This window comes from Brugia malayi, assembly GCF_000002995.4.
Source record: "Brugia malayi strain FR3 genome assembly, contig: Bm_v4_Chr4_scaffold_001, whole genome shotgun sequence".
Classification (NCBI taxonomy): domain Eukaryota; kingdom Metazoa; phylum Nematoda; class Chromadorea; order Rhabditida; family Onchocercidae; genus Brugia; species Brugia malayi.
The window spans coordinates 7,757,413-7,769,601 of record NW_025062478.1 but is presented as its reverse complement, the minus strand read 5'-3'; the positions used below and the strand labels follow the sequence as shown (position 1 = coordinate 7,769,601).

The 12,189-nt window shown below is 32.5% G+C and overlaps 4 protein-coding genes across 4 annotated transcripts; 1 reads left to right on the top strand and 3 right to left on the bottom strand.

The window, feature by feature from the left end:
• Window positions 1-46: 46 nt before the first annotated feature.
• Bm10559 (uncharacterized protein) lies at window positions 47-1,832 on the bottom strand (the record flags this gene model as incomplete). The annotated part of the gene is made up of 5 exons (XM_001901617.2): window positions 47-133; window positions 373-546; window positions 1,071-1,214; window positions 1,401-1,505; window positions 1,779-1,832. 5 exons carry the CDS (start codon window positions 1,830-1,832, stop codon window positions 47-49), a joined length of 564 nt encoding a protein of 187 aa, XP_001901652.2.
• Window positions 1,833-4,787: 2,955 nt separating this feature from the next.
• On the top strand, window positions 4,788-6,936 carry Bma-mpst-1 (Uncharacterized protein; the record flags this gene model as incomplete). Its single annotated transcript, XM_001901618.1, has 8 exons — window positions 4,788-4,838; window positions 4,919-5,049; window positions 5,143-5,368; window positions 5,629-5,724; window positions 5,895-5,999; window positions 6,220-6,289; window positions 6,435-6,533; window positions 6,758-6,936. 8 exons carry the CDS (start codon window positions 4,788-4,790, stop codon window positions 6,934-6,936), a joined length of 957 nt encoding a protein of 318 aa, XP_001901653.1.
• A 575-nt stretch (window positions 6,937-7,511) lies between these two features.
• Window positions 7,512-8,285, bottom strand: Bm3528 (Uncharacterized protein; the record flags this gene model as incomplete). Its single annotated transcript, XM_043082053.1, has 3 exons — window positions 7,512-7,611; window positions 7,929-8,035; window positions 8,163-8,285. The coding sequence occupies 3 exons, from the start codon at window positions 8,283-8,285 to the stop codon at window positions 7,512-7,514; spliced, it is 330 nt and encodes a 109-aa protein (XP_042937987.1).
• Window positions 8,286-8,417: 132 nt separating this feature from the next.
• On the bottom strand, window positions 8,418-12,002 carry Bm17768 (Uncharacterized protein; the record flags this gene model as incomplete). Its single annotated transcript, XM_001901619.2, has 7 exons — window positions 8,418-8,624; window positions 10,417-10,534; window positions 10,601-10,737; window positions 10,943-11,122; window positions 11,237-11,317; window positions 11,473-11,579; window positions 11,837-12,002. The coding sequence occupies 7 exons, from the start codon at window positions 12,000-12,002 to the stop codon at window positions 8,418-8,420; spliced, it is 996 nt and encodes a 331-aa protein (XP_001901654.2).
• Between the last annotated feature and the right edge of the window lie 187 nt (window positions 12,003-12,189).

The window sequence follows — 12,189 nt, the reverse complement described above, 5'->3', positions numbered from 1 at the left end:
TAACAAGAACAGTGGAAATTAGCATAGCATACATGTACAGGTTATATCATATTTTGATTGATTTTGAGGCTTCTGTCTGTGTTGGATTGGTTCTCGGCTTATTCTGATCTATTTGAATTGCTGGTTTGACACTCTGTTCAAAAAATTAGTATTATCTTGTGCAGCAAATACAATTAAATGATCTTTCATACTGCAGCTTAATTATATAATAAAAATGAATCAATGTGTATATATGTCCGCTCATTTACTGATCAAAATTATTACAAACAGCATTTGTGGGACATTACCGCAAGTACTCTGAACAAACTTAAATATAATCCTATTTCTTTCCGTTTGCTGTCCTCAGATGACGATATGACACTAAAACAATACTTCATTTTCTCCAGTAGGTTGTTCCCATTGCTTCTCTTGTAATTCTTTTGTAATTTTCGAGCCTGATTGGCTGTGTATGCTTCTTCTTGGTTTCCTGCGCTTTTTCAAACTGCTTTGCGTTGATTCTTCTTTTTTGGCTTCTTCTTTATATCCTTCATCTTTTCGTTTAGTTTTCTAAAAGTAGTTTGGCAACTTGGCTTGTTTTTTGGCCACCATTCTCTGCTATTCGTTGTTAATTGCAAACACAGAAAAGAAGAAAAGATGCTAGAAGAGTAAACAAATTAAAAGTTGCAAATTGAAGGTTGCAATTCATCATTCTACAATGACATGTATATAGCGGAAACTTCAGAGAAACCAGAAATATATTGAGTCGAGGAAGTCAGAGGAACAGATTATCGCCTGTTTTATCACTAATTATTAAATAGCTTTTAGTCATAAGATTTAACTTTTAAAAGTTGTTGTGATGAATTATGGCCTTGTGTTAATGACCTTGGATTATGGTCATTTGAAAAACAAGCTGAAACGTCTCTTCAATCTTGTTCTATTTATCAGAAATGAGAAAGAAGAAAGGTCGGTCCACACCACTTGCAAAAGATATCAAAAGGAGGTAACTGAGATAATGCGAAGCGAGCAGATACATAATACTCTTCAATGATTGCAAAGGAATCGAAGAAGCGTCAAAAGATTTGAACGACGACCTGCAGAGCATCGGTGGAAACCACTTCTGGCGTTCCTTCCGGTGTTGCTGGTGTCTCGCACCCAATATCGTCTAACTGTGCATCCAAATCTACGTCCACTTCTTGCTGCTGTTTCTCGGACAAGTCTAATTTGAACTTCCGTACCTATACTTTTTCATTTTTCATTATATTTTGTTATTCTTTAAGAACGAAAAATTTCAGTTACTCAAATTTGTTGTCGAAATAAAAAAACTTTCATACCATTTCTTGTGTATTCACTTGACTCAGCTTTTATTAATTTTTAATTTCCTCAAACTATTTACTAATTTTGAGGTAAGTTTTTTGATTTACTTCAGGCATGGAAACAATTTTCGAAGCTTTTGTTAAATTTTTCTCTTCACCCTTTCTCAATGAGCACATTACCACTACTGTCATTACAATCACCATTTGCAACAACTAAAAAAAATCGGAAAAAATTATTCTAATAATCGATAAGCAGTTTTTAAGTTACTGATTGATATAACGTAAAATCGAAATTTATTGTTGAATTGCGACAAATATTTTTATGAATTTGCACCATCTTTTTCATTACGACTTTGGTTGATAAACAAGTCGATAGTAACAACTCTAATTCAGAAGATCGATTAATTCTAGTAAAATATTTCATTTAAAACTGAACTAATAAACAGAAACTTTCATGTTAATTGAATTCAATTTTTTCATCCGTACCTGCGAATAAATATAAACATTAAATGACTCTTGTTTAAGCCATGAATCTAACATCGCATGCTCTTCAACTCCTATTCACCACTAACAATTTCCTAAACAATAACTAGTGGTTACCGCCTAGAAACTTTTATAGCAACTTGAGAGTGTGCTGTTAAACTGCCAATGGTTCATCCATCTATATGAAAGTTTTTGATTTTTTAGATTTCAATGAAACTTAAGATTAAATGTTGAGCCTATCAATAGTTAAAAGAGTAATGTTGCTATTATTAGATATGATATTATATTTGAGAGGATTTCAAGATATTTCTCACTACCTACTATTTATTACTTCGTATCTAATAAAATTACTTTGATGGTTAATGCAACAGCTTAAAATAGCTTATTACAAAGAGCGCCAATGCTGATAAGTGATAACGACAACCATTCAGTTGCATAACGCGTCTGTGTATTCCTTTCGCTTCAGACCAAAAATACTAGAATGAGTGGCTAATGTCGAAAGAGAGAACATCTATCTGCCTCTCAATTTACGATCTTCTTCAGTAAGCGGATGTGTTAACGATGGTTCTTTTATCACACTTTTTCTTGCTTCCGGAAATTTCAGGAAATAGTAGAGATAGTTTTGTCAACTAAGATTTCATTGTTATGATAATTTACAAACGAAATTATTTGTCCCACTGGTAATTTCGTAAATCGGACTGTTTATGGAGATCCAAATTACAATCACTATAGTTTGCATGCTTTTCCACTTGAATAATCCATTGATGTAGTGATAATTCAGATGCTGTGGAAAGTGTTCTCACAGTAGTTTTGCGCAATTATTTAGAAACCTGAAAACTTAAGTTGTTTTCGGATCGCTATTAGAATTGTAATCGATAGAATGGTCATCTTGATCACTGTGAACATCTTAGCCACTTAATTATTGTCCTTGATCACCTTATTTTATTTATACATAAAACAATTTACAGCATGATATATCTCAGTACTTCCTCTTGCGATATTCTAACAAAAACAAGGACGCACTTGCGCGAATGACTTGATCTTTAGGCCATGTAAGTAAAATATCTGCAATTGGAGCATCTTTCGAATTTATTTTAAAAAAAGGTGAAAACTAGTCAAAAAAAAAAGTACAACTTTGCCAACAGTTTTAAAAATCTTCAATGGATAATCAGCATATGTTCCCACAGCACCAATATTGAATTCATTTGATATTCTGAGCTTGTTGATATCAATATATAAAAAAGTATATCACCAGTCTTACTTGCGACTTGCATTTGCTATTGTTACTGGTAAAATTTGAATCTTCACGAGCTTTATGAATAAAACTGATGTATTTACCTAACTTCATCCTTCGTTCGTTTCACTATGCTTGTTGCAACAGCAAAACTTTTTGCATTCTTCGGAATTGACTACGTCTGGCTCGTGTTATTTGCAATTTCCGTTATAACAGTAACTGATTTATTAAGTGTTTCTAATTTGGTTGCGTCGTGTTTTTGCATTTCCAGCATATTATAGTGCTGAAGTTCTTAATTCCAGTAAAACTGTTGAATGAAGGCTCCTATAATTTTACATATATCATAGTGATATTGACGGGTACGCACAAGAACTGTACATTGCCACTGTCATTTCTGAAATTTCTAAGCTTCTTTCAAGAAAGATTTTGCGATTAGTCCTTCACATATGCAAAGATCTCTCAGTGAAGAAAAGCTGAGAAATCACGAAGATGGTTTTGTGATATGACATTAGAATGCTACATATGCTTTGAAATGGACTTAGGAATGAGATAAATATCCTCAGAAATATGAATTGTTGACCTGAAAACAAAAAGTTCTCATCTCATAAGTGCTTTGAACAGTATTTACTACAACATTGATATTTGGCGCAAAATAATTGGCAAGTTCAAAGGCAACATCATGTCACTTTACAGTTATTAACATCATAAAATGGTTTTTGTTGTACATTACATACTGTTGCTAAAGAGTAAATATAGACAAGAACATAATACGCTATATGATATCCAAAGTCATTCGTCAAAATTAAACATATTTGAACTTGGATGTTTTCAAAAATAAGAACAGCAATAATTAGTAAAATTAACATTTTAACGGCGAAACACTTCACTACTGCAAGCGGAGAAAGATAAGAAAGTTTTTCACCAATATTGTGAAACACTTCAATCATATCTTATTAGGCCAACCACTTATCACTCTACCATTTTACGATTCTAAAATACTGATTTCGTTAAAAGCGACTATTATGCAAGTTGTTCTGTGATATTTTTAAATGAAAATTAATAAATATTGTCAAAAAACTAATAATAATATATAATACCGAGAACTGGACATGATTTGTTAATTAGCACGAACAACTATTTGCACAGTTGCGAGTGTGACACGTAGGATTTCCGGATTTCTTGCTATAAATGGACAATAAATAAAAGGAGTGCACATAACACATACTCAACATAATTAACGTCTATTTCGTCATCAGTGTCACTGCTGCTTTGATCATCATTTTCTGCACAAACATCTCTCGTCGTCTTTGTACACAATATCACCATTCCGCACATATAAATCATTTCGATGGTTCACGTTTACAAAGTTCTAATTTTCCTTCTTCCTTTACGTTTCCATTTTCTTTCACATTAGCCGTTTTTAACTATGTATGAACCTCTAAATTTAACCGTTTTATATGAAATTCCTTTAAAATGCTTTTAAATTTAAAAATTCCCTTTAAAAACCTTTAAAATTGCGTTATGACTATACCGAATTTACGTAGGAATCAGTTATGCATTGCTAACACGAACGTCATGATATACGTGAAGCTGTTGTCCATCTAGGTGAGGAGAAACGGTGACTAGTAATTGTACGAACCACACATATGTTTGCTTAGACCAGTGTGATTTACGATATATTCAGCTTGTTCCTATGTTTTTTTAAACTGTCATGATCATGTTTGCAGGACTCCAAATCACCTCTAATTCATGTCTCCTTCAAGAAGTAAGAGTGCAAGATGAAACTAAAAAATTTTATTAATACATCAGTGGTTGCTGACCTTCTAAAGGTATATTATCAGGAAGCAATCAAAAGTTTTAGAAAATAAGAAATCACTACCTTATTTATCAATTAAATGGTTTATTTCAGAAAGGTAGCTTCAAAAATGGTGGTGGTTATCGATTATTGGACTGTGGAGTAGACTTTCAAATGCGAAATTATGATGATTTCATGAAAACCAAATATGGAAGGTTCGAGGAAATGATGGGAATAGATACGAAGTACTGAATCAATAGAATTGAATATTTTGAATGGCATCAACTAAGACATATGTAGTGTATATATTCTTATAATATTTCAGTTTCTGATTTCAGACAGTATCGCGACTATTTGGAAAAGCACATCCCACAAGCAGTCCACATGGATCTTAACATAGCTACCTATCCTGGTCTTTATGAACCGTATGCCATGTATCCACCAGAAATATTTCAGAAATATGCTCGCTTATTGGGTATCAGTCGATCGGACCATATCGTCTTATATGGTAGGCAACGCATTGCTGGCATGATGGTTCCGTGTCGCATTTCCTGGCTATTTAAGGTCTGAGTCAAAGCTTACGGAGAAGTGGAAGTGTTTGGGAACAATAATCTATAGACCGCATAATATTTCATTTCTTTTGCTCTATGCAATAACCACTATTAATATTTTTAATTATTTTTACAATTAATTGTTACCGAATGTTATTGATTATCGTCATCATCAGAAATTATATGAATAATTATTGATATAGTCTGCTTTCTTCATTAACGTGATGTTTTATATACTTGTAGGTTGAGATCTCCATGCAGTTTTTTTTGCAGTACTATGGTCATGGAGCTGTTTCTGTCTTAGATGGTGGTTTAACAGCATGGGAAGATGATGGCGGTGAAATTACTGGAGAAATACAGGAAGTCACTGTAAGTGAAATTTACTGTGGTGAAATGAATTGAGTTCCATTAAAGCGAAGTTTACTACTTAAAGAAATCCAGAAAACAGTTCCATTTCTACAATGAAAACTACTGTTGGAATATTTATTATGAAAAGCATTTTTTTTTTAAATTTAAGAGATCCAAATACTACATTAAAGCCAGGTAACTGGAGAGCAGACCTTTGTCCAGATTACATTATAACATATGAACAGCTTATCGAGAAGGATTCTAATGGAATGAACATGTTTGACAAAGCCGATCAGGTTTAAAAAGAACTTTTCGAAGAAAATTTCTTAGTAGCAGAAGAACAGTCTTAGTTTTTAAGGACATTTTTTACCTAATCTTAAGTGTTAGATAGATGATCACGGTGATTAGATAGTTGATTTAACATCTTTATCACAGTCATCTCTGTGCAGCGTTTATGACACAACTTCTTTCTCTTAACTAATGCACAGGAATTTTTACGATTTCAATTTTTTTTAGATAAATTTTTTCGATTCGCGTCCAAGAGATCAGTTTAAAGGAAAAGTTGATACTATGCTCGACCCAAAAAGTTTGTGTCTCTCATTCCTCTTTTTTAGTTCGATTGATTTTCAACATCAGTTGCAAATGAATTGTTTCAATGAAATTAGTATTCAGCACGATTTTCATGTCATTCATCCCAATAAAATAAATTTTAATATCATTCAAAATTCTAGGAGTGAGCGGTTCACGTGTACCGGGCACAAAGTGTGCACCAGCAGTAGAAATGATTAATGAAAAAGGTCGTCTAAAAGATCCAGACGAGCTTAAAAGCTGTAAGTGAATTACAATTTTATTACTTAAACTTCTGAATGTAAATGTAGTTAGAAACTTATCTGCAAAGAATTTATATTACTGAGACTACTTAGAATCTCTTCAGGACACATATTAATTCAATTGAAAAAACGAAAATCCTTTAATAACCAGATTATTCCATCTCATCTATAAACAAATAAATCAAATTTAATTTCATTTCATCTATAGACACTTTCATCTTAAGGGTTACAAAAATGCGGTTTCAAGCAGGACCTTCCAGTCATCTCACAATGTCTACGTGGGATACAGGCGTGCTTACTAAATTCAGTCATCGAGGATTTGTTTCCATTCCTACGTCCACGCGTCTATCATGGATCATGCTTTGAGCTGCAAACTCGTGATCCGAAAAGAATTTGTGAATAGTTAGAATCTAGTCAAAAACATGTTTTAAACATAAAATCATTAAGGTTCGTGATAAAAAAAAAAACGAAGAACTCATATGGAACCAGTTTACGGCTAGCGGTTTAACTGACTGATAGAAATAACGCGGAACAGTTTTATCTGACAGTTAACAGAATTTACTCCACAGATTAAGATTAAGGGATAGTTATAAATTGGGATAATCTGGTTAAGAGATAATGTTTTTTTGAATTCTAAGATTTATCTAATATATTGAGACTAATCTGAGAAAATATTCAAATCTAAGCAAGATGTTCGATTATCTTAATTTTGTCTGTCGAAACATCAAGACCAATTCACCTTCTTTATGCTTCAAGTTTCATATTTGCATGAACTAGTTTAAATTGGGTTTAAAACAATTTGAACTATTTCATTCAAATTTGCACTATCTATCCAATTACTTTTGGTCTATAATATTCCTTTAATTTGACACGGCGTTGATCAGTTTTAACGGTTTAACATCGAAAAAGAGTGAAAAAATATTGGTGAACAAGTGATATAATGATAACAAATAAGTTGAAAAAATACATAAAAATGAATCAATGAAGCTCGTCAACAATTTCAAATCGAACACCATATCTTTCGAGACGATCATAGATCCCTGTGTCTTTGAATGCTGCCGCTGATGTGTATACACCTCTGCAAAATATTCTGATTCCAATCGCCTGGCTACACAAAAATTCAAACCGGCGAAATTAGATTTGTAAAACCAAAAAAGGTCAAAAACAGTTCAAATCATATATACTAAGTGTGAACTCCAAAAGATATTCTTTTTATGAAGTGATGAAATATTTTGAAGCAACTGGTTGCTTCGAGATATTTCGTGACATTGGTTACGTGGCATTACGTGAGTTGCGTCCGATTTAGAGAAGTGTAGCATGAAGAGGCGATATTGTATTTCCTTTTAAATCTACTTGATAGTGGCCATCCCTTTGGCTTACATTAAAAAAACCGACCCTTGTGGAAGTTTATCAGCATCATTGAGTAACGACAACGCAGCAGCTAATACACAGGCTGAAGTTGAAATGTATCCGGCATCCGGACCGACGCAACGAGCTACCATCTGCAAAAAATCACATAGTTAATCCTTAAGTATCCGGAAAATCTAATTCTTAACAAACCACGAAAAGGGATACTTTTCTGCTCATATACACAAAGCAAAACAGTACTGCAGAATTCAATTTCGCTACCTGTTTAGTTGGTTTAACAGTGTACTCATCAAAAGAGCTATGCCTTTCTGCCCAACCAGTACCAAAGAACCAGTAAGTAAACGATGCTTGCTTAACCTGAAATTCAAAACACTGTATTACCATATCCCTTTCTCACGAAGATTCACTGAGCCACTACGTACGAGATTAACTGCACATTACAATAAGTAAAAAATTGCTAAATAATTGTTACTGATTAATATTTAAACGGCAATAATTGAATTAATATTGAAAATATCAAAATTCAAGTCTGGAAATTGATTTTTCCTGTTCAGCTGTAGGTCCCGAATCCTTGAACATGCCAAAACTGCATAGTCCTGGATATGCCAGCAAAAAATTTTTCATAAATGACATTTTGGCAGCAGCGGAAAAAACAACAAGCCATAGAGAAAGTAGACAAGCCCAAATAAACGATTTGACTCGAATAAATGTTTCCACTTGGACCTGAAACGTGCTAAAATGAATCTTGAAGTTGAATATTGCATTAACTAAAACCACATCACAACAACAGAAAGATAATTGTTAATTGCAATTTTGATTGTGTCATTTGCATTCTTCAACAATCTGCAATTGACAGATATAAATACATATGTCCGTAGCTCGTTTGATCATGTATGTCAACAAATATTGCTTTTGAACTCACATGAATCCGGTGCTATATCTGGAAAAACTCCATATCTAATATTGATTAACATAAATAGTAACTTATAAAACTTGGTTAATAAGTTTTCACTACGGCAAGCTCTAGTTTCACACATCCAGAATATCAAAGCAAAAAAGTGGAACACGAAAAAAAAATCCAAGTTCCCAAAAACAAGTCTATATATAAATATATATATATATGTACTCTTCTAGAGGTTTATTCGAAAATTTTGAATAAATCTCTAGAAGAAAATGGGATCCAATTTCTTTTATTCCGTCATTCCTTTCATGTAAAATTCACAATCTTTAAATTTTTCGTCTATAAGAAACTTAAAGACTGCAAAAAAGTTTTTGATTTTTCGTTATTTATCTTTTTCTAAATCATACAGGAGATACCGTTCAAATCACCTTTTTCTATCTTTCCACAAAGAAAAAAAAATACTTAGAAAAGATAGAAAACGACACATTTCAATAAATGAAAAAGATGATTTCTTTTTAAGAAAAAATACAACTATAATTTAAAATAAGAAAAAAGGAATATAAGCAAAAGGCCATTTTCAACCCTTATTTCCTATATCCTTCAATCGATGATAGTGATTCCATATCATATAATTACTAATAATATTATTAAACAGTACAATTTACTCCTATCCTTTTCACTCTTCTCCGCTATGGAATTTCTCTGCTAATTTATGATAGAAATGTGCAATGCGTTGAGAGATATAAATACGCAGTGTTTTCTCTTTCATTTCAAAAACATCACAGATGATATTCATCCAATACTACTATAGTACTTTCCCAGCTAAGTAAGCAGTAATAGCAGACACTGTCAAAGTATTGCAAATCGATGTCATTTCAGATTTGGAACTTTTTCCTTTTTATTCATATCTTTATAAATCATAGTATTAAATATCGACTTTTTAATATGCTAATTTCCATTGTAAACTAAACATTTTATCGTTACCCGCTTTACTTTATTTTTCTCAAAACTTTTTGTCTTTCTTGTGTCCGAAAAACATAACACAGGTACTAAATTCCCTTTCACATTCAATAATACATAATAAAAAGTACTATTGATAAACTGCTCGCTACTTATTGTAACAAATAGCAAAAAAAATGTCTTCATTACTGCTATAAAATAAACTTTCACTGCTTCCCGTTCTGCAAATTTTGTTTAAAAATCATAGACAACTGAAATGCGCCGAAGGAACTTTGGATGACTCACTGCAACAAAAAGAGAATAAATAAATAAACAGATAAATTACTTTTGAAGAATGCACACGCAAAGAACGGTAATTTTCCTGTCTCCACTTTTAAATATGTAGAATTCGATTTTTCCTTAGAATATTGCTGTGTTAATAACAAATAATACTGCTATCGCAGTAAAACATGTTCTCCCTAAGTTCCTTAGTAATAGCAGTACCTAATGAATGCAAAAAAATCCCTTGTGAAAAACAAAATTACAGAAAAAAGCATATTTCCTAATATGCAAAATATCTGCATAATTTACCACATTTTATATCCCAGGTAATAAGCAAGCTCTTTGAATTCACCATAAATGTTGCCAGTGGAAAGAAGAAAGGAAATCACTTACTGGTAAAACAGTGCGGAGCTTATAGTCAAAATATTGAGATCGAGTAACGACACTTTTATCTGATCCGTAAAACGGAAGACACCAACCATCAACCTTCTCATTAAACCAAAAAGTTCCTCTGAAAAATAAACGCAATTAAAACATATAATGCTTTGATTTGATTTTGATATATTGCGTATCAAACCTCTTCGGTGCTCGGAACGAGCTTCTTGGTAAGCGTTCTGGCATGATACTTCGTCTTATTTTACCCAAGCCGTCAGTCATCATATTTGCCATGCCCAAAACTAAAGTGCGATATGTGCCCGCATTGAATGAATAACCCTAAAAATTTATTCCTCTCATTCCCTAAGTTAATAAGACATATTTATATTTGCATATATGACATTAAAATGTAATAAAATAACTTTAGTGGGAGCAAAAGTTAAAAAGTAATAAGTCAAAATTCAAAAAGACGAAGTCTAACGAAACAATTATAAGCTTTTCATTATTTGAGGGCAAAACGAATGATGAATGCATAGCATCATACCGCAGGTCCTGTATTTAGTTGGACGAATGTTTCAACATGATTCAGCTGACCGCTGAATTTCTCTTTCAGGAAATTAACACCCAAATCACAAGGAATACTATCCCAACCACATGCACCAACAACATATAGACCTTTTTCTTGAGCAATACTACCATATTTCATTTGCATAGACTCCAAGAACTACAATAAAATCAGATAAATTCACAAAAGTTAATTAAACAGTATGGAAAATATTCCCAATAAAATTCAATTTTTGAAGAATAAAATTCAAACTTCAAGTACAAAAATTACTACCGCAGGTTCCCCCGAAATGTCTACATAGCTAGCACCATTTTCCACAGCAGCCTTTACAACTGCTTCTCCATACAATCGATACTGCAACGAAAGAAAATTACTTGAAATAAAATATAAAAGTATAGAATGAAAAAAATTAAAGTTCGAAGTATGAAAATAACTGCGCTAAAGTTTCTGTCGCTCATTCAAAAAATCATGGAGATTAAAAAACTGTTAAATGATATAATGCAACTTACAGGACCAACAACATTTATGATGACCTTTGCTTGATTCGCCATTGCTGCGAGTGCAGATTCATCATAACTGTTGGCAGTAATTATAGAAACATTTTGCAAATCTTTGCCTAAAGATTTTCGTCATCCCATATACCACAGGCTTTCATATTTTTCATAAGAAAAAAATTTTCTTTTCTTCTTATTTTTATTCGAAGACAATCGAACTATCTTAGCACACTAATGTAACCGTTTCTAATTCCAAAATTGGATAATTTTTGAAAAATTATTGAACTGTTAATCTTCTTAATCAGTATGATGTAAAAAAATTTTTGAGTATTACTAACATTTTGTTGAAAGAGTAGAAAGTTTTCACGAAATGACTTACCCAATTCTTGACTTATATTTTGGAGCAGTTTCTTTAACCGAACTTCACTACGCCCTGCTATAGCAAAGCTCACATTGTGTTGTTTCTGTTCTTCAAGCAATAATTTAAGAACGTAAGCCCCAGTAAAACCGCTGGCACCGTATAAGACAATATCGTAACGTGACATCCTTCTTACCTAGAAAAAGGTAAGTTTTCTGGAAAAAGCATTGAACTGAGTTGAGAAATGACTTCAGTAGTTGCGAAGCATTTTATTATGGATTTTATGAGCCCTCCCCAACAATTTTTATCAGCAATCAAATTTTTTATTCGAAAGATCAAAGTTCAAGATGACTGCGCTATACCAAACAGTGCGA